Source organism: Mauremys mutica, chromosome 11, assembly GCF_020497125.1.
Source record: "Mauremys mutica isolate MM-2020 ecotype Southern chromosome 11, ASM2049712v1, whole genome shotgun sequence".
NCBI lineage: Eukaryota > Metazoa > Chordata > Testudines > Geoemydidae > Mauremys > Mauremys mutica.
In genome coordinates this window covers 43,304,580-43,331,574 of record NC_059082.1, presented here as the reverse complement: position 1 = coordinate 43,331,574, position 26,995 = coordinate 43,304,580, and the positions used below count along the sequence as shown (strand labels likewise).

General features: G+C 44.5%; 1 protein-coding gene across 1 annotated transcript in view; it reads right to left on the bottom strand.

Annotated features, from left to right (window-relative positions):
- The window catches only part of BBS4 (Bardet-Biedl syndrome 4), an 89,124-nt gene that overhangs the window by 27,411 nt on the left and 34,718 nt on the right, over positions 1–26,995 (bottom strand). Inside the window, exons 3-6 of the mRNA XM_044980066.1 lie at positions 20,029–20,108; positions 4,810–4,873; positions 3,683–3,794; positions 1,899–1,971 (exon numbers count right to left, since the gene is read on the bottom strand). Coding sequence (XP_044836001.1) covers positions 1,899–1,971; positions 3,683–3,794; positions 4,810–4,873; positions 20,029–20,108 — 329 coding nt within the window. The remainder of the gene's footprint in view (positions 1–1,898; positions 1,972–3,682; positions 3,795–4,809; positions 4,874–20,028; positions 20,109–26,995) is intronic.

Sequence of the window (26,995 nt, the reverse complement as noted above, 5' to 3'; positions counted from 1 at the left end):
CCTATCACAACAGAATGGCCCTCTCCTATGCACAACCCTTCCAGTTGTGAAGAACGGTAAAGATACAAAGCGCAGCTCAAGGCTGGGTTGAGTTGGTAGGGTGCTTCCATACAAGGAAAGTGAAAGTATCAACTCTGACTCCAGCACTGAGCATGTTATGGAGATACCTGTTGATGCCTGCCAGATGGGGTAGTAAACTATAGGTTTAAAACCATGCCCAGCACATGCCACAGATAGTTTGTTTTCTTAGGGTAGGTCTACACTGCAATCAGGAGGTATATTTGCAGCACTTGGAGACATACTCAAACTAGCTTTAATTTAGCTAGATCAAAGCTAGCTCGAGGAACAACAGCAGTGAAGCTGCAGCAGCATGGGCTTGTGCCACCTGCCTAGGATGCAGCTGCTGTCTCTACTGCCATGGCGTCACTGCTATTGTTACTCGAGCAAGCTAGATCAAAGATAGCTAGGGTGTGTCTACACATGCTGCAATCACATCTCCCGACTGCAGTGCAAAACTATCCTTAGGAAAGAACAGGTTTGAAAGCCAATCCATTTGATAAAAGCAGAGCTGGGTGACAATTTTTGGCCAAAACATTTTCCAGGTAAAAATGCAGATTCAAAGACCCCTAAATGTTTCCCAAATTACTGTTGGTTTTGCCAAATTGTTTCGGTGGGGGAAAAAAACAAACAAAAATTTAAAAAAAAATCAAAACGTTTTGATTTTTCAGTTGGAAACAACTTGCATGTAGAAATTTTCTTTATTTTTATTTTAAAACAATCCAAAAGGTTTAAAATAGGTCCAAATGTTTTTTTTATGCTGAAACATTGCTATTTTGTCAAAATGAAACATCTTGTTCAACCTAAAATTATTCATTTTCTTTTTTAAAACACTCTTTGATTTATCAAAAATTTTAAAAACCCACTTTCATTTTGGTTTGACCTGAAACTATTTTTAGATTTTTCATAATTGCCAGCGTCCTGAAACATCCATCATTTGCACAGCTCCAGGAAAAAGTTGTACTCGCTGTTCAGCACAGAGTGGGTGGAAGAAGAGAAAGTGGTACCAAATACCCTCACATACTGGGCCTAATTTATAGAAGTGCTGAGCACCTAAAGGCACAGATGAAGTCAATGGGAGCTGCAGGTGCTTGAGCCTCTGGGAATCAGGCCCAATACACTTTGTTTTAAGCATGCATATGATCAATGGCTTGCAGCATGACAGCTCATGTGCAGAAACACAGCACTTCCCTCGGAGGCTGTTCTCAAGGATCTGTCTCTTTCCTCATCTCCCGCCAGCTCACTTTACACTCATTGCTCTTTGCAGATCTCTTCTTTCAGCTCTTCTCCTACTTGGGAGGGTTTTATTTATTACTAGTCCTGTAACAGTGGACCTGAATTTTGCAAAGACAGACAATACTCATTGCAGCTCACTGGTTATTTGGGGGCGGTTTGGACTACTTTGGGTACCAGTGGAACAAGTTACCCAATTACCCAGGATAGGGAGGGATAGCTCAGTGGTTTGAGCACTGGCCTGCTATACCCAGGGTTGTGAGTTCAACCCATGAAGGGGCCATTTAGGAATCGGGGGCAAAAATCTGCCTGGGGATTGGTCCTGCTTTGAGCAGGGGGTTGGACTAGATGACCTCCTGAGGTCCCTTCCAACCCTGATATTCTATGATTCTATGTCAGTGGTACTGGAGGGTTTCTGGGCTGGACAGGTGCTTTCCATATCCACCCTTGAAGTAATCTAGCTCAGTGTGTACTGTACATGACTATGCAGGGTTTGACAGGAAGGCTGATTTCCTGCAGAATACAAACATCTTGCATGGGTCTATGTTTCACTGTGCCCCAAGAAAGATTCTAATGAGCTACATATGGGCAAAAAGCTCTGTACTTACCCAATCCTTCTGGTTGAGTTTAGCTGCTTCATTGTATACTTCAATAGCTGCTTTGTGTTTCCCCAACAGAAACCTGTGAAAGAATTTCAATTTTTACTTTTCTCTGCCGTTTAAGCATGAGGCCACACTGTGCAGTCACCAACCTACCAGCCAAGGAGAATGATAGTATTTACATACCCCAAAAGGTCTGCATACTGCTTTGCAGTCTACCAATGACATATCTCTGTCCTAAGAGGTCTACAATCTAAGTAGGAAGAGAATCTCTTTCTAGTGAGTCAATGGTGATCTCTAGCAAGCCAGAGGATCATAGAATCATAGAATATCAGGGTTGGAAGGGACCTCAGGAAGTCATCTAGTCCAACCCCCTGCTCAAAGCAGGACCAGTTCCCAACTAAATCATCCCAGCCAGGGCTTTGTCAAGCCTGACCTTAAAAACCTCTAAGGAAGGAGATTCCACCACCTCTCTAGGGAACCCATTCCAGTGCTTCACCACTCTCTGAGTGAAAAAGTTTTTCCTAATAGCCAACCTAAACCTCCCCCACTGCAACTTGAGACCCATTACTCCTTGTTCTGTCATCAGGTACCACTGAGAACAGTCTAGATCCATCCTCTTTGGAACCCCCTTTCAGGTAGTTGAAAGCAGCTATCAAATCCCCCCTCATTCTTCTCTTCTGCAGACTAAACAATCCCAGTTCCCTCAGACTCTCCTCATAAATCATGTGCTCCAGCCCCCTAATCATTTTTGTTGCCCTCTGCTGGACTCTTTCCAATTTTTCCACATCCTTCTTGTAGTGTGGGGCCCAAAACTGGACACAGTACTCCAGATGAGGCCTCACCAATGTCTAATAGAGGGGAATGATCACATCCCTCGATCTGCTGGCAATGCCCCTACTTATACAGCCCAAAATGCCATTAGCCTTCTTGGCAACAAGGGCACACTGTTGACTCATATCCAGCTTCTCGTCCACTGTAACCCCTAGGTCCTTTTCTGCAGAACTGCTTCCTAGCCATTCGGTCCCTAGTCTGTAACAGTGAATGGGATTCTTCCGTCCTAAGTGCAGGACTCTGCACTTGTCCTTGTTGAACCTCATCAGGTTTCTTTTGGCCCAGTCCTCTAATTTGTCTAGGTCCCTCTGTATCTTATCCCTACCCTCCAGCGTATCTACCACTCCTCCCAGTTTAGTGTCATCTGCAAACTTGCTGAGAGTGCAGTCCACGCCATCCTCCAGATCATTGATGAAGATATTGAACAAAACCAGCCCCAGGACCAACCCTTGGGGCACTCCACTTGAAACCGGCTGCCAACTAGACATGGAGCCATGGAGACATCACTGATGAGAGAAGCGAGTGCTCTCTTCATTGGCATGAATGCACTGCCTCTGCAATACTCCCTTGACTCAGGGAGAAAGGCGCCTAACTCCCAAAGAGACAGGTGCCCAACACAATCACATGCACACAGGCAGGGCTTGGTGGTACAAACCTGCACACCACATACCTGCATTAACAGCTCTTGATCTAATCATCAGTATTACTTTTCCCCAAGCATTAAAAATACAACGAAGAAAAAAGTCATGAAAAAGCATCAATGATTACAACTAGACAGATGCACTGTGCTAGAGATCCTAATTTAATAGGGAGTTCTTGTCTATGGAAACCAATCCAAGTGCCAATGGTGAGGAAACATACTTGGGATCTAAATGGTATTAACTTTGCGTCTGGAACAAAAACAAAGCTTCCCATGTACTGTGAGACAATTCAAAGTGTAAGAATAAAATTACACTCACAATGATCGTGCCACCTGTTTGAGGTTGTCAGCACTCTGAGGATTTAGAATGGAACATGTCTGAAAAAGTTCTAGGGATTCTTGAATCTTCCCTTCTAAACGAAGTATCAAGGCTGCAAAGCAACACACACAAGACAAATTAGTCCATTACCCTGTAGGGAAGACAAGCTGCATCACTGGCAGGCCTCGACTGTACAGGGAGGACAGATGAACTGTAACAGTTTCCATTCAGTTGCTCCCTCTATTACAGCAACATAACTCATTTGAGTGGGCTGAGGTGCCAGCGCTGACTGAGCTAGGGTGCACACAGGACTGTGTTTGCTTCGAGGCTGAAAACCACTTTAGAGGGGAGGGAGCCCTAAGTCTTCAGTAACAGAAAGTCTGAAATTCTCTTAGCCCCTGAAATGCTCCAGTGTACTGCAATTTAAACTGCGGCACTGATGCCCACTGATGACCTTCAGATCATCCCCCCGCCTGCATTCTGCCAACATGACACAGGGAACTTCAGCCTTCAGGGCCATATTCCTTTACAAAATAAATCTCTTTCGTTTCATCTCTAGAACAGATTGTGGTACTCTAAAGAATCGAGGGTGGTTTGAGATAATGCTTTTCATTCTCATAACATTCCAAGGCAATGAATTGGCACTGATTATGTTCTGACTATGTAAGCAAACACAGCAGCCACTGCATACTGAACATTAATGCATCCTTAAAGGAAACCATAACCAAACAGTTACCTTAGAGAACATGGCTTTAACAAAAAACACATTTCACATGACACAGTCAAATGTAGAGGGCCAATTATAACCAGAGCCAAGCATCAGCAGTTCCAGGAAGATCTGAAGATATCGGGTCACCAAGAAAAACCCATGTACTCACAAGAAGAACCAATCCTCATCTGTTCATTAAAGTGATAACCCTGGCTTTCAAAATTAAACCAGGCAAGTAGAAACATTTCAGAAGTTATTGCATGTCTATTCACTCAAACACATTTTCATTAAGTCCTGCTAGAGTTCCCATATGGTATTTATATTTGTGGGTTGTTGGTTTTTTAAAACAGGGAACTGCATTTCAAACCAGAAGTAACTCAGGATAACAGATTATTTTCATAGTCTTCATCTGGCATACCTTGAACATAGACTGCATATTCACACATTCCCTGAGTCTCGTGGAGTTGCTCTTTGATAGCAATCTGAAACAATGAAGTGAAAATTATATCAAACAGAATTCCTTGTCACTAGAGCATCTGTTGGACAGTTGAACATTATTCCCTTATATTAAAGAAATAGGCAATCCAATAATATAGTTTACAAAAAACCCTATAAAAATCCTTCAGATATCAGTATTTCAGTAAAGAGAAACTGTATATTTAAGGTGATGTTTATTTCAGGCTGGCTAAATATCCACCCCAATCTAGTTGGAAAGCATGTTTTCTACGTACTGTGATTAACTCAACTGCACTACACCAGTGCTCATAACACAAAGGCACAATATCTTCAATCTTTAATTTACCCTGAATTTAACAAACTGAATTTGAAAACAAACACTATACAGTGCCTTACTGTGCTGCTCTTGCTGATTTCCTTCCACTTATGGATCTGGCAAAGGTGACACTAGGTAACTTCTGCATGCGATATAACAACAATAATGTTCATCAATCAGAGTTTGTGCTCTGAGCTGCCCTGTAAAATGACTTCTGAAATAAATGTTTCCACTTCACCCATCAGCTGTAGCAAATTCCTGGGGATAAACTCCAGTTCTATTAATGTTTTAGACTTTCAAAATTTTAACAATGGTGCTATCAAGAACCATACCTAAATTCTCAATACTTGTAATTTGCAGAGCTCAGCTTTCAAAGAATATTTATTTCCATCACACAGCACTTTTGCAGCAACAGGACTGGACCTGAGAAACTGTAGGCAGCGCGCATGGATGTGTGATTTTTTTTAAAGGAATATTTTTGATCACCCTTCTGGGTGTGAGGGAAGGTTGTTCACGATAAAGATGGTAACCATACAACAGAAGAATGGTGAGAAAAAATCCAAGACAGAAGCTTTCTATCAGGGAAAGTTTCAGTAGAACTCCTTTACAGTCTATGTGGGAGAACTGCACTGGGAGAACTGTGGCACTTTTACTATTGCTCCCTTCATTTCTATTGCCAAAGATAATTAGATATTCCCCAGAGAAAATCCCACATGGAATCTATAAAAACATCCCCTGCTAACAGAGGCCTCCACTCGAGACACTTTGTGAAGAAATGAATAAAATTGGAGCAGCTGCAACTGAATCAACAAAAGCAGAATGAACAAGTGATACTTCTTGGAGTACGGGGAGGAAGGAACTGATAAAAGTGTCAAACTCTTACTGGCTATGTTCATGTGTCTGACGATCTGGGATCAGGCTGGAGATACTCCATAGTGCCAGCGGATCTGAAGATTTCATTCTACTATACTCTGGTCATGTAACAGAATGAAAACATTTCAAAAACCAGATTGGACCTTTGAGAGGATAAGGAGTATGACTAAGGGTATGTCTACACTACCAGAGTAGTTCGATTTAACTTAACTCGAATTTGTGGAATTGACCGTACAAAGTCGAACGTGTGTATCCACACTAAGGACAGTAATTCGACTTTGTGAGTCCACACTAACGGGGCAAGCGTCGACATTGGAAGCGGTGCACTGTGGGCAGCTATCCCACAGTTCCCGCAGTCCCCGCTGCCCATTGGTATTCTGGGGCGAGCCCCCAATGCCTGCTGGGGGAAAAAAAATGTGTCGAGGGTGGTTTTGGGTAACTGTCGTCATTCAAGCGTCACTCCCGCCCTCCCTCCCTGAAAGCGCCGGCGGGAAATCTGTTCGCGCATTTTCTGGTCAGTGACAGCGCGGACGCCACAGCACTGCGAGCATGGAGCCCGCTGCGATCATCGCTGCACTTATGGCCGTTGTCAACTCCTCGCACCTTATCGTCCACCTCTTCCACAGTCAGATGCTGAGAAATTGGGCGAGGAGGCTCCGGCAGCGCGGTGAGGACATGAAATGTGAGAGTGGCACAGACCTCTCACAAAGCACGGGACCCCGCGCTGTGGACATCATGGTGGCAATGGGTCATGTTCATGCTCTGGAACGGCGATTCTGGGCCCGGGAAACAAGCACGGACTGGTGGGACCGCATAGTACTGCAGGTCTGAGATGAATCACAGTGGCTGCGAAACTTTTGCATGCGTAAGGGCACTTTCCTTGAACTCTGTGAGTTGCTGTCCCCTGCCCTGAAGCGCAAGGACACCCGGATGCGAGCAGCCCTGACTGTGCAGAAGTGAGTGGCCATAGCCCTCTGGAAACTTGCAACGCCAGACAGCTACCGGTCAGTAGCAAACCACTTTGGCGTGGGCAAATGTACTGTGGGGGTTGCTGTGATGCAAGTAGCCCACGCAATCGTTGAACTACTGCTCTCAAAGGTAGTGACCCTGGGAAATGTCCAGGTCGTCATAGATGGCTTCGCCGCGATGGGATTCCCAAACTGCGGTGGGGCTATAGATGGAACTCACATCCCTATCCTGGGACCGGACCACCAGGCCAGCCAGTATATTAACAGAAAGGGCTACTTTTCAATGGTGCTGCAAGCACTGGTGGACCATAGGGGACGCTTTACCAACATCAACGTCGGGTGGCCGGGCAAGGTTCATGACGCGCGTGTTTTCAGGAACTCTGGTCTGTTTAGACGCCTGCAGGAAGGTAGTTTCTTCCTGGACCACAAAATAACTGTTGGGGATGTGCAGATGCCTATAGTGATCCTCGGGGACCCAGCCTACCTGCTAATGCCCTGGCTTATGAAGCCCTATACAGGCGCCTTGGACAGTGACAAGGAACTCTTCAACTACCGGCTGAGCAAGTGCAGAATGGTGGTGGAGTGTGCTTTCGGACGTCTCAAGGGGAGATGGAGGAGCTTACTGACTCGCTCGGATCTCAGCAAAACCAATATCCCCATTGTTATTGCAGCTTGCTGTGTGCTCCACAATCTCTGTGAGAGCAAGGGGGAGACCTTTATGGCAGGATGGGAGGTTGAGGCAAATCGTCTGGCTGCTGATTACGCTCAGCCAGACAGCCGTGCGATTAGAAGAGCCCAGCGGGAAGCGCTGTGCATCCGGGAGGCTTTGAAAGCTAGGTTCCTCAGCGAGCAGCATGACCTGTGACTGTTCAGTTTCTTTACAGAGAAGCTGAACCTGCCCCTGTTTCTTTACCCAGTTACTGTTGACTATCCTCTGCAGTTACATACCCCGTTCACCCTGTTTCCCCCCTTCCAACACACGTTTAAAAATAAAATACATGGAACATTGTTAATTAACAACGTTTTCTCTATTAATGACTTCGCGTTAAAGGGTTGAAACTGGGACGCAGACTGTGCTGGGTAGGGTGTGTAGTGATGTAAAGACCGCTTCTAAACTCGAGGAATGACAGGCTCCTGCTCCTAGAGCGGTCTGCAGTGCCAGACTGGTTGTTTCAACGGAGCCTGCCATCCCTCCTTTTCGGGACTCTGTGTGCGGGGGCTATGTGACTTTGTGGCGGGGGAGGACGGTTACAGATTCCCCTGCTGCGTGGCTCTGTGGTCCAGGACAAGGACCGCAGCATAAGATCTGTAACCGCCCTCCCCCGCCACAAAGTCACGTACCCCCCACCCACACAGAACATGGAAAACACCTCCCAGACCGACCAGGGTGCCTACTGACTGCACTGTGTGTGTGACCTGCTGCTGATCCTGCCCCCGTGTCTGCACCCTGGTAAAGGTGACTGTCCTATGCAATTACCAACCCCCTTCCTCCCCTCTTCAAACACAGTCTTCTGTACAAGAACATGACGGAAACAGTAATTAACAGCAAAGTATTTTTAATAATCAACTAGACAGTTAGGGGATGAAACTGGGATTGGGGCTTGGGTGAGTCAGGAAGGGAAGGACTTCTCAAAATTTAGGGAATGAGAGCTTTTTGGTAATTGAGCACTCTGCAGGGGTGGAGTGACAGTTTTCACGGCCCCTGGCGCCCCTCCTTCTTGTTACTTTGGGTGAGGGGGGTATGGGACTTTGTGGCGGGGGAGGGCGGTTGCAGATACACTGCAGGGGGGCTATGTCCTCCTGCCTGCGGTCCTGCAGAACATCCACAAGGCGCCGGAGCGTGTCTGTTTGCTCCCTCATTAGTCCAAGCAGCGTTTGAGTCGCCTGCTGGTCTTCCTGCCGCCACCTGTCCTCCCGTTCGCTGTGTGAGCGCTGGTACTGCAACATGTTCTCCCTCCACTGGCTCTGCTGGGCCGCCTCGGCTCGGGAGCAGCCCATAAGTTCTGAGAACATCTCGTCCCGTGTCCTTTTCTTTTGCCGCCTAATCTGCGCCAGCCTCTGTGAGGGGGATGCTGGGGCAGGTCGGGAGACAGTCGAAGCTGTGTGATGGGAAAAAGGGAGTGAATTCCTTACAAAGATACATTTTTGCGAACAATGAACATAGTCTAGTCTGTCTCTGTGAACAAGACCATGCACAGCACCTATCTCATGCGCACTCAGGACAAGTTCGAATTTTCGGCCTTCGCATTCATTGCCTGGGGTCTTGCACTGGAGATCAGACAAGCGGGGCAGGACAGCAGGATCCGTGTAGCAGCCAGGCCTGGTAAGCCGTAGACTTTTGGCTGCTTAAAACTTAATGTATAGCAGTGCCCTCCTGCTGCAGGCAATCCGGAAAGCATGAACTCTGCCCCGTTCCACCCCCTCGCGGCTGTCCCCGGGAAAGATCCCTGTATGCTGCCCCTCTGCAGCCTCCACCACGTGGCTGTAAACCGACGCTTATTGATATGCAAAGGAACAGTGAAGCATTCCCAATACTAACATTACCCTAATTCCCCTAATTCAATGCAGGAGTCGCCGAGCGAGATCACCCTGAGGAGGATCACTGACAGAGATAGAGAGTGCATGCTGCGTGAAAGCCAGCACAAACCAGGGGCCTATGCTGCCATGCTCGTGGAGGCAATGCTCCCAGAGTACCTGATGATAGCCTGGCGCGGAAAAGTGTCCTACCACGGAGCACCCAATAAGGCAGCTCTCCCCAGGAACCTCATGCGTAGGCTTTTCGATTACCTCCAGGAGAGCTTCGTGGAGATCTCCCAAGAGGATTTCTGTTCTATCCCCATATATATTGACCTTCTTTTCACATAGTTCAGATTCCTGTTTCATTAAAAATAAATGTTTACATGTTTAAAGCACTTACCGACTGATCCTTCCCCTGATTCAGGGTCCGGGTTAACGGCCGGGGAGGGTTGGTAGGGGATCTCCGTGAGGGTGATGAAGAGATCCTGGCTGTCGGGGAAATCAGCGTTGTAAGCGCTGTCGACTGCCTCGTCCTCCACAAACCCTTCCTCATCTTCCCCGTCCGCGAACATCGCCGAGGAACTGGCCGTCGACACTATCCCATCGTCAGAGTCCACGCACACTGGTGGGGCAGTGGTGGCAGACCCACCGAGAATGGCATGCTGTGCCTCGTAGAAGCGGCATGTCTGGGGCTGGGATCCGGAGCATCCGTTTGCTGCTTTGATTTTTTGGTAGCCTTGTCTCAGGTCCTTGATTTTCACGCGGCACTGCGTTGTATCCCGGCTGTATCCTCTGTCTGCCATGGCTTTGGAGACCTTCTCGTAGGTCTTTGCATTCTGTTTTTTCGAGCGCAGCTCCGAAAGCACAGACTCATCGTCCCACACAGCGATCAGATCCAAGACTTCCCGGTCAGTCCATGCTGGGGCCCTCTTTCTATTCTGAGATTGCATGGACTCCTCTGCTGGAGAGCTCTGCATCGCTGCCAGTGCTGCTGAGCTCGCCACGATGTCCAAACAGGAAATGAGATTCAAACTGGCCAGACAGGAAAAGGAATTCAAATTTTCCCGGGGCTTTTCCTGTTTGGCTGGTCAGAGCATCCGAGCTCGGACTGCTGTCCAGAGCGTCAACAGAGTGGTGCACTGTGGGATAGCTCCCCATCCACACCTAGCCTAATTCGACATGGCCATGTCGAATTTAGCGCTACTCCCCTCGTCGGGGAGGAGTACAGAAATCGAACTAAAGAGACCTCTATGTCGAACTAAATAGCTTCGTTGTGTGGACGGGTGCAGGGTTAATTCGAATTAACACTGCTAAATTCGACAAACTCCTAGTGTAGACCAGGCCTAAGAATTGATTGCACTGATCTTTCACAGAAGAAGGGCTCTGAGGTTTCTCCCTCATCCACAAACTGTCTCCTTAGGAGTAGAGCAGATTGGAGTGGGAGAGGTGGAAAGGGGACTTTCTCTCTTTCCACTCTAGCAGTAAGTTGTTGCTGCTCTGATACTCCTGCCAGCAATGTTATCAGCACCAGCAACCCCCACCTCAAGCAAGGAGCTGAACGAAGGGACTGAAAAATAAGGGGGGAAATTGACCTAAAATCTAGCTTATAAGGAGTCTGAGGGAGTGTGAGTGGGGAGGTTATTACAGTGAAACCTTATCACTGTGACATGTTTTGTGGGGTCGAAAATGAGGACACACTCACTTTAGCATGTGTGGATGGAAGATGCATATGCTAAGATCCAAGGTGAAAGAAAACCCGGGGTGAGAGAGCAAGACAATACAAGAGAAAAGAAACCCCAGGCTGCCTTTTCGCTTGGATTTGTATCTGCTGATCTTTTAGCTAACAGATTCCTCCCACAAATCTGCAATTTTGCATTTACAGATTAGATTAGTATTAGATGTTCATAAGAAGATTTCTCACGCATTTCTAAATACCTCATTGTAACACCAGAACTTAATATAATTGTAGCCAGCCATTTTGTGTGTCCAGCCACTGCTAGCTGAAAACCAAACACCACACAGAGTCCTAAAAATTATTCCTAGCTAAGAGACAAGGACAAATAGCTGCACGTTTGCAGTTTTGCTAATTAAAATGGGAGGAGGGGAAAACGTTAAACCATAAAATAAAAAAAAGTAAATGAATAGTGATCTTGTATTTGGGTGCCTCTAATATAGAAGTTTATTTTGGCTAGAAATATTAGGATTTTTTTATTAATAAAAATAATAAGCAATTTGCTAAAACTAGAAAAACTGGTAACCCACTAGGGGTTACTATAAGTTATGTGATTTGTAAAAGTTAGCTATAAAAAAAAGTAAAAGTAAACACCTCGGAACAGCCCGAGGGAGCTGTTCTTTGGGCAAGGAGCTGACACCTAAACTCCCCAGCAGCTGGACAGAAGGAGGGCCCCTAGAAACCTGACTGTTGATTACTCAAAACCATCTCAAACTCTGGGTAACTATAAAGTTTTGGAATGCTCTAAAACCTACTGCTACAGCATGAGAGTGTATATGCGCTTGAAAGCTAATAAAAAATAGTTTTAGGTAAAAGCACTCATTTGTACCAATCATTTATCAGATGGAGGAGCTGTGTCCCATGGATTTATTCCTGAAGAGAAACAGTTAAGTTATCACTGCTTTGGGTTCAGAAAGCCCTGGGTGACACCCTCTTATTGATTATGGGAAGCACATTTTTCCATCCACACGGTATCAGTCTCTTAGAGCAAGAGAGGGCAACAAATAGCTCTCTTTTAGAGACATTTGATTAATTCTTTAAGCCCTGAAAAATCATGTAGCAAAAGTGCTTGTGCTAAAGACAATGAACTATAATCCCAGTTTTTCCTCCCCAATTTTCCTTAACTTGCTGACAAAATTTAGGAATCTTGGTAGAAGACCAAACAGGGTGAATTTAATTAATTAAAAACATGTGGTTATTTTAATTATTCCTTCCTTGTGTGTAACAGAAAATGGAGGGGATTTTAAAAATGGATGAAGGGGGAAGAAACTGGATTTGAAGCTGAAAAATAATCTATGAAGATGCACACAATGAAGAGCTGGATTTCAAAGTGAAGTCTTTGACAATCTCTGTTTACTCTCAGGTAAGTATGTATCTGCATCACAAAACTACTGAACACAGTCTGGCACCAATGCCTATGCTACTGACTGTATAGGAATAGCAGAGGGTGTCGCAGCCTAGGGCTGTGTACAGAAGTTTGTCTTGCATCTGGCCGGCTTCCAAGGCATCAGGATTTAACAGCCAGTACTATCAGTCTCTTATTTCAACAAGCAGTAAAATTTACCAAAAAAACCTCAGAAACACCAAAACAAAATTGGAGGGAGTGGAAGTGTAAAAGTACTAATCAAGTTAACCCTTTCATTTCTGGAAGGTGTGGGTGGCAGACCAAGTCATTCTGCATTGATGCTTAGCATCATTGGTAAATATGGGGATTTTAAAAACTCTTTAATAGACAGAAGTCGGGGCAAAAAGTCAGGCAGAATTCAGGTCAAAGTTATGAAAATCAAGAACTAATGCAAAGGAGGATGCCTCTCTCCGAGAGCTGATAAAGGAATGACTGTTGCCATCAGAGTTTACAGATCAGACTCACTTCTTAGCTAAGCCTTGACAGGGCAACTGTTCATTCAATAAACATCTGCACAATAATGGATTTTTAAGGAATAACCCAAACACTATTTAAACCTCATGCTCTGCAGTGGACTAGATCACCAGGGCCGTGACAATGGGAGGGGCTGATCCACTCATTCCCTCATTCTTTAAGATGCTAGACCTTCATATACTTCTTTCTGGAGTCTGCTTTGTGATCGTGTACCCACAAGTGTGTGCACATGAGCACATTCATGAGCAAGAGAGAAAGGGATATCCTTTCATAGGCCGTAGCCCTGACCAATCCTTCTGACTTTGTTCTCAACGTTTCATTTTATGAGCCACCTAGAAGGATTTTACAGACTAGTGTGGCTTCACAGACCAGTGTGAGAGCTGCTGATTCACAACTGATCTACAAAGGAAAAGAAAGTTAGGTTTGTTCCTCTTTAAATGCAACGAGCTTAATAGAGAGGGGAAGTGATTTTTATTCAGACTGTCAGCACTGATTTTGTTTACACCTATTTAACTCCAAGATTTGAGAGAAAAGCTTTCTGTATTAAGGATTCAAAGCGCACCTTCAATTAGTAGCTGAGTGAGCTCCCAGTGAACCAATAAGTTCTCCAACAAAGATAAGGGAAAGCCAAGATCTGACATCCCTGACATTTCTAAAGGGGGGTGAAGGGGTGGGGAGAAGGAAGGAAACAAGCAGGAGTAGCAAAAAACAATCCAGTCGCCAATTCCCCTCCTACTATCCCTTTGCAGGTCCCCTTTAATGAACTGTGTTAATCTTGTCTACAGACCATACTGTTTAAAATGACTTACTATACTCTTTGCTCTGCGTTACAGTTCTGCACCACTGAACAGTTCCAGCCTATTCGCCAAACTGAAGACATATCAAAAGGTGCAACATATTATGTGTAAAATGAATGACCTTCAATCAAGCAAAGTCAAGATCTTTCCTCTCACTCTCTTATGGGCGGTGTTTGCCCAATGCAATGTCTTTCTGTTGCCTCTGCAGTACCTTTGAGAGACTCTGCACTATGCAATAGAGTTATAATCATCTGGGAAAACCTGTATTCATTTTGATATTTGAGTTTTAAAAGGCAGTAAGGAGAATCAACTGGGGAAAAAAAAACCCACAGTTAAGAGTAACTGTTCTTCAAGATGTGTTGCATGTCAGTTACACTACAGGTGTGTATATGCCTTGTGCACCGGTGCCAGAGAGTCTTCCTTAGTGGTACATGTAGGGGTGGCCCTGCTGACTATCTAGCTCTTTGTGCTATGAGCAAGATATAAAGGGCAGAGTTGCTCCACCTTTAGCTCCTTCACACTGGAACCTGTTAGTAGACTCTGATGCATCAGGGAAGGAGAGTGGGTCATGTAATGGACATAAGCAACACATTTTGAAGAACAGTTACCAGAAAGTAAGTAACTTTTTTCTTATTCCAGTGCTTGCATATGTCAATTACACTGTAGATGCATGGTATACCTCATGAGGTAGAGCTCAGAGCCTCATTGGAGGAGAGATTGTAGGACCATCTTGCTACATTTGCATCTTACCTTGAAGCGGCAGAGAGCGCATAATGTCTGGTGAAAGCATGATCTGAGGACCATGTTGTTGCTGTATTGATGTCCACGATTGGGACATGTGCCAGAAATGCTGCTGAGGTTGCATGTGCTCTAGTTGAGTGCGCTGTGAGTCTATCAGGAAGCATTACTCCTTTAGCAGCATAAGCCATCGCGATGCAGCTGGTGATCCATTTGGAAAGTCTCTGAGTTGTGACTGGATGGCGCCTCATATGTTCTGTGTATGGCACAAAGAGCTGGGAAGAGGCCTGAAAGGGCTTTTCCTATGCAGGTAAAAAGCCAACAAGCGACAAACATTGAGAGTGGTGAGCCTTCTTTCACCCTGTGCGCATGCAGCTTTGGAAAGAAAACTGGCAGGTACATAAATTGGTTCATGTGGAATTCATAGATCACCTTGGAGAGGAACTGAGGGTGTGATCTAAGATGGACCTTGTAGAAAACAGTATATGGTAAATCAGTGACCAATTCATTCAGTTCACCTACCTCCTGACAGAAGTGATGGCCACTAAAAACGATACCTTTGCTGACAGGTGCAAAAAAGACTTGGAAAGGTTCCATAAGTGCAGACAACACCAAATTCAAATCCCAGGTGGGAATAATCTCTTCAGATCATTCAAGAATCTGGTAGTGATGGGGTGAGTTAAGACAGTCTTGCCATTTATCAGAGGATGGAAAGCTGAAATGGCCACCAGATGTACCCTAACAGAGCTGAATGCTAGACTGAACTCTAATTTGCAAAAAACAGTGTCAGATTGTCTGAATGCTGGCCTGAGTTGGACACATATTATGGGAGGCTCCCCAAATGGAGAAATGTTTCCACTTAGGTAGGCAGCTCTGGGGGAAGGTTTTCTGCTATTCAGAAGAACATTCTGGACAGCCACTGACCAATGCACTTCCTCAACCACTGATGAACCATGCTGTGAGGTGCAGTACTAGAGGATTCAGGTGCAGCATGGATGCATGGTTCTGCATTAGGAGGTCTTTGGTCACTGGCAACAGTAAGGGTTCCTGAGAGGACAGTTTGTGGCGGTCTGAATACCAAGTCTGTCTTGGACAAGCTGGAGAAATAAGGATCATTCTGCTGTAATCTTGCTTGAGTTTGATGAAGACCCTGGGAATCGGAGCACTAGTGAGAACACATAGAGGAGGTCCTCGTCCCTTGGAAACAGGAAAGGTTTCAATACTGACCCACGTCTGTGACTTGCCTTGAAAGAGAAATGGGGACACCTCCTGTTTGACCGAGTCATAAATAGTCCCACAGACAGAAAGCCCCCTACGTGAAACACCCAAACTAGAACATTTGTGTTGAGAGACGTTTGTGGTCCAAGTTGAAGGATCTGCACAGACAATGCACCAGGTCATTTTGAACCCGTAGTAGGTGCTTTGCCTTGACAGTGACTGAGTTCCAAATAAACAAGTTCCATAACTTGACTGCCTCTTGGCAAAGGCTGTTGGATCTGGCACAACCTTGCTTGTTCTCATAAAACATTACTGTGGTGTTATCGGTGAGAACCTGGACAGTCTTGCCTTGGATGTGAGACTGGAACTATTAACATGCATAAAGTATCACTTGCAACTCTAAAACATTTATATGGAGCCTGGCTTAGTGGGCAGTCCACAACACCTGGGCCTGGATGGGGCTTGGATGCTGTCAAGGCTAATTCCCCACTCTGGCACAATTAATGCTGGCCACTCCAGGCTTGTATTAAACTCCCAGGGTTACAGCTTCTCTCTGACCTTGGACGGGTAGATGCGGCCACTGCCCAAATGCAGAACCCCTTTGAGAATCCAGGAAGGCTCACTTGGGAATTCCTTCCTGTGAGGTACCCTCAAGCCCTTTCATACACCCTCTTCAGGGAAGAGCCGAGAAAGAAAAAGAAACCAGCTGTTGCCACCAGCTAGTTAAACAACATATGCACAAACCTCTTAGGACACAAAAACCCAATCCTGTTCTTAAAAAAGGTAAATTTTATTAACAACAAAAAGAAAAAAAAATACATCTGGAACTTCGGCTCTTGCTAGATTAAAAAAGAATATAATAATTAAGCATCAAAAATGGTTTTCTTGAGGTCCAGCTTAAAGGTTACAAGCAAAACAAAAGCACCTGGGGTTATCACAGAGGAGTCCACAAGCCATAAAGAAATAAGAGAGAGAAACCTAATTGCGTCTTCCTAGACATTTCTTGATCTACTTACATATCTGGGGTTTCAAATGAGGAGTTTTTAGGTATGATCTGATGGCTTTCCATACCTGGCTTAAAGCGTCTTACAGCAATGCTGCTCTGTCTCTCCTCTCCAGGACAACCACAGACAGACAAAGGGAATTTTTTTCCCCAATTTTAAAAGTTCTAGCCCTCCCATTGGCTCTTTTGGTCAGGTGCCCACTCCCTTTCTTTTACCTATGGGCTTTTTTAACCCTTTACAGGGATTCTGACTCAGGGATTAACAGGGATTTTGTAGTTAATTGGCTGGCTGCGTGTCCATAAAAGGGAGCTATCCCCTCGCTTCATTTATCACAGATGTGCTCCCCACCCCATGGCTAAGGTGTCTGTTACCATAGTCATTGATGGGAGCGAAGGGAATTCCTTTGCACATGTTGGGTTGGCTCAGCCACCAGTTCAGAGAAGATAACATGGTGTCTGAAACACAAACCAGCTTGTCTCAAGTGGTGAATCTGAGGATGATAGACCGAGCTGAGCCATGCTTGCGGCGGTCTGAAGTCTGGTATGCGGGGTGACGTATATACATGCCACCTCATGACCTAGAATCCTGAGGCAATCCTTTACAGTGGTCCGGGAATGCTCCTTGAGGAACATATATAGGATCTGCAGAGTATGAAACCTGGAGAGAGGCAGAAATGCCCTGGCAGATGTTGAAAAAGGTATACTATAAGGGTAGCATACCAGTCTCCTGGACCTAGTGAAAAGATAATCATGGCCAGGGAAACCATCCAGAACGTCTTCTTGACATACCTGTTCAGGTTCCAAAGATTTAGGATTGATATGAGACTGCCTTTGGCTTTGAGAATGAGAAAGTGGTGGGAATAAAAAACCCTGACCATGACCAATTCAAACTGCGCCCTTGAATCTTCAGGCAGCTTGGTGACAAAGTGGGATATGGCTTCCCAGTTGGACAAATCATAGCACAACCAAAATGATAGTTGGCAATCCAGAGTTGTAGATTTGGCATAGAATAATTTTTCTGCCAAAGAGATCAAGCTTTTTTCGTCTTTTTTGTCCTGGAGGTAGTCTTAGCCTGGCCCTGACAACTTCTCTCATTCACTGTGGCCACAGCTAGGATGTAGATAGAAATATTCAAACTCCAGGGATGGAGCCTGGTATTTCTGATCCATTCATTTGGCCACTGGAATGGAGGAAGCGGTCTGCCATATTGTTTCAGCTGGCTGCATGATGGCATTGTTCATAGGCAGGGCTACTTTCCCTGCCGCAGAAAGATGGAGAATGTCGATGAGTTTGTGTGTATTCTCCTCTACAAGTTCCAGAGAGGCTGCCATCCTCCTGAGTAACTCCTGGCATACTTTAGTCATCCAGTACTGGGGATGATGCCTCCCATACCAGAACCTCGCCAGGTGATGAAGAAGAGGTGTGAGGTGTTTTCCCCCGAGGCAACTATTAAGACCACACACACACGCCCTGGTACAATACCAGGCCCCAGGCTTGTCTGGCCCAAGCGTCCCAATTCTTGGACAATCTCTTCTCAAAGCCAGAATAATGATAGCAATTACCAGAGTAAGCTTTAGACTTTGGGTACCAGGACACCTGAGAGTTGACTTCAGAGTTTGATGATGACTTGGAGAACAGGGTGGCGTGGTGCCTGGAGGGATCTTTGGCAATCTTAATCAGGACCTATGTCAGGAACATGGTACCAGTGGCAGCATGGATGGCTTCCTGGCGGCTGATAATATATGGTGTAAGGAATCCAGAGTCAGTCCCACACTAGGGGGCAGAATCAAGACCAAGGCAGACAGTGCTATGGATGAATGACATGGTACGATGATCTATTCTAGAAGGCTGCATTGGTACTGCACAAGGTCTTTGCTCTGAAGCAAAGGCAATGGCAGCACCAACAGGCATAGTAAGTCTCTAGCTGTGATGTAAGCCTCCATCATAGTTGATACCAACATGAGCTGCTGATCTGTAGTGATCAGGGAAGACTGTTCTGTCACCAAAGTAGCCTGACTTGATGGTCCCTGAGAAGGCACTCTGAGTGACCCAGTACCAGGGAGTAGCAAGGCACAGGACACCCTCTACCTTTGGTACCTGACTGACCATCTGTGGAAGAGTCCTGCACCCTAGACATCAAGAAGCTGAATACAGACTTCTGCTTGGACTTTTGAGGCTAGAACTCTGATTCTCTAGGCCTTGAAAAGGATGGACCCAGAGATGGGGATCTTCTGAGACCTCTTTCAGCTGATATGACCAGGAGAGCACTTCAAAGAGCTTCCTTTAGATGAAAAAGGTGGCTTTAGTGTCTTATTCTAGTCTTTAAGCCATGAAAGATAAAGCACCCATCTCTGATGTGGCCATCACCCAAATACTTGAGGCAGTAGGAGTGAGGGTCATTAACAGGGGTAAACTTCTTGAATTCTAGGCGAGGTTTGAATCCCAGGGACCCGCCATCTGGAAAAATCCCAAAAGTAGCACCAGATCAAATGAAATAAACTTAAAATTATAAAGGAAGAAAAGAAAAGAAGTCCAAAGACTTTTGAGAAACACTAGTTAGATCGAGTAGTAGTTCACAAAGAGCACCAATGACTTGACCACTAACGGTAAGAAGGAGTTTGGCCAGGGATGGAGCCATCCCTATGGTTACTGCTAGGGAAAACTCTCTGGCACTGGTGCATAAGGCGTGCCCATACTTACTGTGAATGCACATATGCAAGCACTTGAAGAAGAACTTAAAACTGTACAGATTTGTAAACAAGGCAAAATATAGACAAAGTAGTTTTCACATTTGCTTTACCTATATATTCTCTCTGTCAATTCAGGAAAGAATGTAGTTGGGACCCATACTATTCTCTACCTAAGAAGACTAATTCGGCAAATACCCCTTAGGTTTTATACCTAGAAATGCTAACCAGAGGTCTAGATACTATACTATAAATTACTATAAAGTACTATACTATAAAGTACTATAAATTGTTGTAGCTCCACTGATGTCAATAGAGCTACACATATTAACACCAGCTGAGACCCTAGCCAAACGCATTTACTACAACTAAGACTTCCTATAGAAAATACAGATCTGGCTTAGGAACTAAACAATGAAACAAGTAAACCATTTCCCACTGACCAGCTCTTACCTTACATGCATCATAATCTTTGCGGATGTAGTGCAGGTGTATCAGCCAGTTCCTTCTCTCCAAGATTGGCAGCTCTGGCACTGTGTGGAAAACATTAGCAGAACACACACAACATTGAGAAATGATCCAGCAGAGAACACTCACACATGTAGGGTAACCAGATGCCCCAATATTAACGGGACCATCCTGATTTTAGAGGCTGTGTCTTATACACGCAACTATGCTCCCTCTTCCCCCCTCTCAAAAAAAAAAAAAAAAGTGTTCCAATTTTTTACACTTATCTGGTCACCCTACACACATCAGGCCAGAAAAATTTCTCTTTGGTAAGGAAAGTCTCCACATGCAAGACAACCTAAACTAGAACTGCACCAGGGAGCACTATTAGTCTCTTGACTCAAAGCCGGGAGTCTGCCCTTCAGTGTTAGAAAGCAAAAGGAGTTCCAAACGGATAGATAGAACATGCTGTTCAATGAATAGCCTAAATAAGCCTCTTTCACTGAAAATCCGAACAATAGCACTTCATAAGATGTGAAACAACTGCTCCTTCCAGTGCAGCTTGCTGGAGCAAGCAATACCAACACCTTGCCTTTGCATACATTGTAGTCTAATGCAAAGGTTCTCAAACTTTAGCAATCCAAGGACCCCCATTTTGATTCAAAACATTTTCACAGACCCCCAAACTCTGCTCAGCTCCAGGCCCTGCCCCCACTGCACCACTTCCCCCAGCTGTTCCCTGGCCTGCAGGAGGTGCTGGGAGGGAGGGGGAGGAGATGAGGGAGGGAAGGGGGGGGGAGGAGTTGATCAGTGGGGCCCGCAGACCCTTCGAATACCCTCGTGGACCCCAGTTTGAGAAACGCTGGTCTAATGCCAACAATGGTTTGTTCGGTTTTGGGCTTCCACAGACAGAAAGAGCTTGGGGAATGGACATACTAAGGAAGCTGTTAATAATTTAAAGAAGTCAAATTCAGTTCTTTGAAACTGTGCAAGATTACAAAATGTCACACCTTTGTGGGATATGGTGAAGCCACTGATGAAAAATCTCTTTGATGTAGTGAAGAAGAAAGAGAAATATGCTCTAGTACATCAATTGTAAGGAGCCTGCAGCAGTCATGGCAAGTCACAAATGGGTATTGCTTGGCTGGTAATGCTCATGTTGGGTTTAAAAGTTTAACCCATTCCTGTGCATTTCTTTAAGACTTGAAATATATTATTTGTTTCTCATTTCTGCAGTGCAGATGCTGGCAGCCCAGAAGTAACCATAGCAACTGGCAAAAAAGCTAAATGTTTGCAAGTCAATATAATGACAGACGAGTAGCAGCAAAGCAAGGCAAAGATTGTTGCAGCAGCAGAAAGGATGATGGAGCACTAGAACACATTCCTCCCTGTCCCTACCTCGTGGAATGCAGACCCATCTATACAACTGTCAAATAGAGGTGTGCACTTCACTTTCATAATGACAGCACAGACAGATAGAAATACCACTTTAAATTTCCATAACAACTGCTACCAGCTTTCAGCACAGGTCAAGATCAGCTAGGAGAAAGAGGAAATCCAGCAGATTTCAGAAATCCAGAGGGAGTCATGGCAGGAGATCCAAGTATTATCATCTTTTAGAAACTTTTAACTTTACTAATGTAATTTACTAATTTACTTTTAACTTTATGATTTGCAGAGAATAGGAAACATGCATTCTATACTATCACTGTGGCGGTCTCTCACAGCTCACTGCTACAACATGTGAGAAGCAGAGAGTACTTAAAGAATGCAGGTTAAAAACAACTGAAAAAACACAATCGCTCCCCTCTTCCCACCCAATTTTAGCTGACAAGTTTCTCCAGCTGTGATACAAACACCACTTTGAATAACTGAAATGGAAAAAAATTTTAAAAGCCAATTTGCTTTTCACACTACATTTCTAGACAAATTTATGTTAAAATGGCAGTACAGTTAAGAACAGCACACATCAATAACTTGAGTAAAAATCTGTCTGGGTAGGGGGTTGGACTAGATGACCTCTTGAGGTCCCTTCCAACCCTGATATTCTATGATAACACACACTACAGGGATGATTTAATTACTGCAAAAAACTAGAATTTTAAGCCCAGGAAATTCAGAGTTAGACTTAAAAGAAATCAAAATATGTTAAGGTGTGGAAATGCACAGTGGGGCACTCAAACAACCTTAACTCTGCCCTGTTGCGGCACTATGCAATGACCCTATAATTATGTTTAAGATTAAGATTTTGTCACTGTTATTTTTAGTAAAAGTCACGAACAAGTTGTGGGGAATAAACAACAATTCATGGGAGCCCATGACCTGTCTGTAACTTTTACTAAAAATAAACGGGGGGAGGGCTGGAGATGGAGAATGACAGCTGGAGCCCCATGGTGGGAGGGGGGGACTGACAGCCCAAGTCCTGTCATGGGGCATGGGGGAACTGACAGCTCAAGCCCCAGCTGCAGGGGAGCACAGCCCCAGTTCCAGCCCCAGCCATGGGCACACAGCCCTGGCTCCAGCGCAGCTGTGCACAGCCCCAGCTCCAGCCCTGGTCACAGCCATGCGGGCGCACAGCCACTGCCAGCTGAAGCCAAAGAAGTCACGGAGATCCGGTAAAGTCATGGAATTTATTATTTCCGTGACCTCCATGTTAAATCATATCCTTAATTATGTTTAAGGCATTTTAGCATTTGTGGTCCCAGATTAGATGAGCCTAAGTTTTGAAGTGTTTCCTTTTTTTCCTCCTTTGGGTCACTACAAGGGCAGAGTTAAAGTTGTTGCTTAAATAGTTCTTGATTTGGTCAAAGCTGTTGATTCATCAGGAGGTCTGGCAGGGTAGAGCTGTCTCTTTGCAATCCTCTTCAGTTATGTAGGATGCCTACAGTTCTATAATGTCCTTCATGTGTAAGTTACTTACACTGCAATAGTCCAACAAAACCTTCTCCTTATAGGACATTGTTGGCAAGGTTATAAACTAAGATATTGTAAATCACAAAAGGTGTAGTAAATTGGCCACTACCCAGTTCTAAATCCCAATACATATTAGCCTGATATGGATCATCAATAGTCAAAACTGTAATAGCCATAGTCAAAACTGTAATATACTTTGCCAGTGTTGTACTGCACTGAGCAAGAAAGCCTAGTAATGTAGTTTAAAATTAGAGCGTTTTAGTCCTCCCATCTCTCCAAGGCCACAAAAGACAGACCACTTTAAGTTAGGTTTCCCACCTTTCCAAACAGATAAGAGAGCTAATCTTCTCAAAAAAGATATTTTGATAAAGAGTATGGTAGTACGATAGATAAAACAAGGAAGAGTAACCATCTTGACTATATTCACTTTCACAGTTAATAGAGATCTTTCCATTGCCAGGGGTCAGTGTGCAATTTCTGAAGGGAAGGGAGATAATTTACAGATACAAGAGGAAAGGATATGAATCCCTAGCTGTTTCAGTGTCCCTAACTACAAAGAAAAGGCATACAGCAATTGTTTTTTTCTCTGCCTCAAGGACTACTGGTTCAATAGCCAGGCATTTTTCTATATTGATGATTACCCACAGAACATCTGAACTAGAGTGAGCTGGGCTGCCAAGCAACAGCAGTGTGTCATCTACACATACAGAGACTTTGTAATAGCCTAAATAGCAGGGTTTGACCAGACCAACCCATGGGGGTTGCAGTGAGAGGTCAAAGAGAAGAGATGAATGAGGGCACCATGCCTCAACCCTCTAATGAATTTGAAAAAAGATCAGGAACTATTTATTATAGCAGCACATTGGAGACCTCTACATGGCATACTATGTATCTGGAATCCCATCCTAATTAGAGACTGAAACACATACTCTCACTTGACTTGATCTCATGGTCTTCTCAGCACTGAGAGAGACTATTGAATGTGGCTGGGCCCTTGCCAGGTTCAGCGGAGTACATTTATCAAGCTGCTCACACGGGTTCTACACCATTCCAGCCAGACATAAAACAGACTGTTCTCTGTGAAGCAGTTTGTCCAAGACCCAGGTCAGAGTTGGCCTGAATTTTTACCTCTGTGTTAAGGAGGGAGACTGCTCTGTGACTTTCACCCTAATCTTCTGGGCTTCTCTCTTATGAGATTACAAATACAAGTCTCATTCAGCGAATCAGGCAGCAATTTTGGCCTCAACTTATGCTTAAATACCTCAGTCAACGCAGATGTGAGATTCTCCGATGTGGTTTGATGGAATCCAAAGGAGAATCCGCCCAGACTCACTGTTTTTCTGGTGGCCAGTGACTGATTGCACAGCCCACTTCCACCTATGTGATTTTTCTGACAGTGACCCTTTAAGGAACTAATTGTAGTGGAAGACACAGACAGAACAGTATAAGATGTCCAGGACTGTGTGTCTCTGCAGCACTGTCATCTCTCTTCATTTTGCTTGCCCTATTAGAGATTTTTCTCCAAGGACTGAAACTCAGAATTCATACCTTCTGTGAAAACATCCACATGAAATTAATTTATTTGTGATTCTTCATATTGTGTAATTGCACCATATGTATATACAAGCCATTAAACAGCACTCTTCAATTTTAATTAAAGGCTTATGAAGCCACTGGAGTGTTAGAAATATCTTGAAAGGCTCGAAATACAGGGAATGAGATATCAGGAGAAATGATTCCAAGAGCAGCAATCATTCTGTAGAAGAGAAGGATGCCAGGTGCCAAAAAAACCTGCCTTTATACTGTGAACATGGCTAGAGTACACAGGCCTTCAAATTGACTTTTCACTTGCTCCCAGATTTTCTCAGTTGTGCCAGCCGAGTGGGGGGACCTTAGCATTGTTCCAGCTCAGAGCTTTGATCAATGGATGGCCAGACATTCCTCTTGGGGTGGAGAAGAGATTCACAGATGCTTCCTGCACTCAGGCTCTCAGCTACTGGACTCACCGATGAAGAACTGAACTGGGGCAGAGTCATGGCCCCATTCAGTATGCTCATCTCTCCTAGCACCTCTGTTTATTTGAGATACTTTGAGCCCTGCTCCATTTCACCTTCCCCCCAAATGAGCTTTGAAAGCCAAGCTTTAGTGGATTGAGGTGAAACTGGGAGGAAGGCCACCAATCATGACAAGAGGCAAGCAAACGAGTCACAAGGAGATGGGGTAAAGAGGAAGAGAGAACCACCACACAGAGGACACGTTAAAAGATGGGGACCAAAACCCAAAATCTCAAAAAATCCCAGAACATGGACACTGGGGAGAGAGAGAGATGGTACAAACAGAGGAGAAGAACTTCATTTCAGAATCAGGATTTCTTATTAATGCATTATTTGTATGCAGTAGTACCCAGAGGTCCTAATCAGAACTCGATTGTGCTGGGCATGGTACACACATAATAAAAAGATCATCCTTTCCCTAAAGCTTACAATCTAGACATATGAAGAAGCACAGCCTTTGAAAATAAATGAGGAGGACGACAAGATAACAGTGAAGCTATCCAATTTACTTATAATAAGCAGCAGTCTTTGCACACTCACTTCCAGCCATCATCAACAGGGGATTGTACCTGAGTTTCTCTTAGCTGCTGATTTAACTACTTATTGCAATAAACTAGGCCAATCAGCATAAGGAATTCAGAAATAAAACCTCTCCATTAATTTTTTGAATCCTCTCATTTAAGGGTGGGTTTGTGCGTGTGATTCTGCCTTGAAATTAAAGCCCTTTGTACATTACTTACTGTACGGTCTCTAATAGCATCTCGGTAGTGGAATGAAACTTGGCAACTCCATTAGAGACCTTGGACAAATCCAGATGAGCTAACATTGGGTACCAAATATTTTTTTTAGCAAGAGAAAAAATAATTGAAAAAGATGGATCAGTTGTACTATTAGAGAGAATAGGAAACACTGAATTTGGAAATGGATTCAATTGCTTTTTTGCCAAGTTCTAACTAAAAAGGCTGCATTTTAAAATGTACCATGCAATCAATCCCTAGGAGCTTGGGCTTTTAGGTGTTTTTAAAATTAAGAGAAATTGACATAATTGACCAAGTCCATCCCTCTTGTAACTATGTTTTTTTTAAATTAATGGGATTATAATAAGGATGGATTTGTCAATTGAAGTCAATGGAAGTTTTGCCACTTCAGTGGGACCAAGATTGCACCCTGAATGTACTGAATAGTTCTTTTGTCAGAGGTTTTTTTTTTATTATTTTAAAATCCTAGCTCCCAACTGACTTTACAATGAACTCATGCCAGTGTATGGGCATGTGCATGGAGAGAACATTGTGATATCAACAGGAGTCCATGGAGGGTATGCTGAGATATCAAAGTAATAACAGAAGTCAAATTACCCTAAGGGGCAAAAATTAAAAATCAAAGTTGGCAAAAATTAGTGCTGGTGGAAGGTGCTGGCCTGACATTTCTTGAGCCTGAAGACCTCAGTGTAGCTATTGGGGATTTACACAATGGACAGTGGCAGTGAAAGCTTTTCACACACTGCCTTGCATCAATATGTCTCAAACCAGTTCTGCAGCGAATATGTGCAGAGAAAGGAGAATTCAGTCTCCGCGATCTATTTGGTCCAGACTTTATTGCAGGGGGTTACAATTAATGCCACTTGTGAACAAGAATCCAAGCTGACCTTAGACAGAGTTATCTGAGGCTTTTATATAGCACTTGTCACCATGGTAGCCAAGTGCTGCACAAAATTAATGACAACAAAAACCTGAACAAAGAGGTGGTTTTCTCTCTCTGCTCCTTTGGGGCAGATTTTGTGTAGGGATTTTTAAATGAATTGGAGCATTGATGGTATGGGAAGGCTCTGTCAAAAAGGTAAGTGCTGTACCTTGATCTGACCATCACCAGAGTTGGGTGGATGGACCAGCTCAGGGATGGCACAGGAGTTCAGTCATTGTGGCCCATTAAGCTTGTGGTGTCTTTGTTGACACTGTCCACAAAGGGGGGGGGAGGAACTCATGCAGTGGTGATGTTGATATATTACA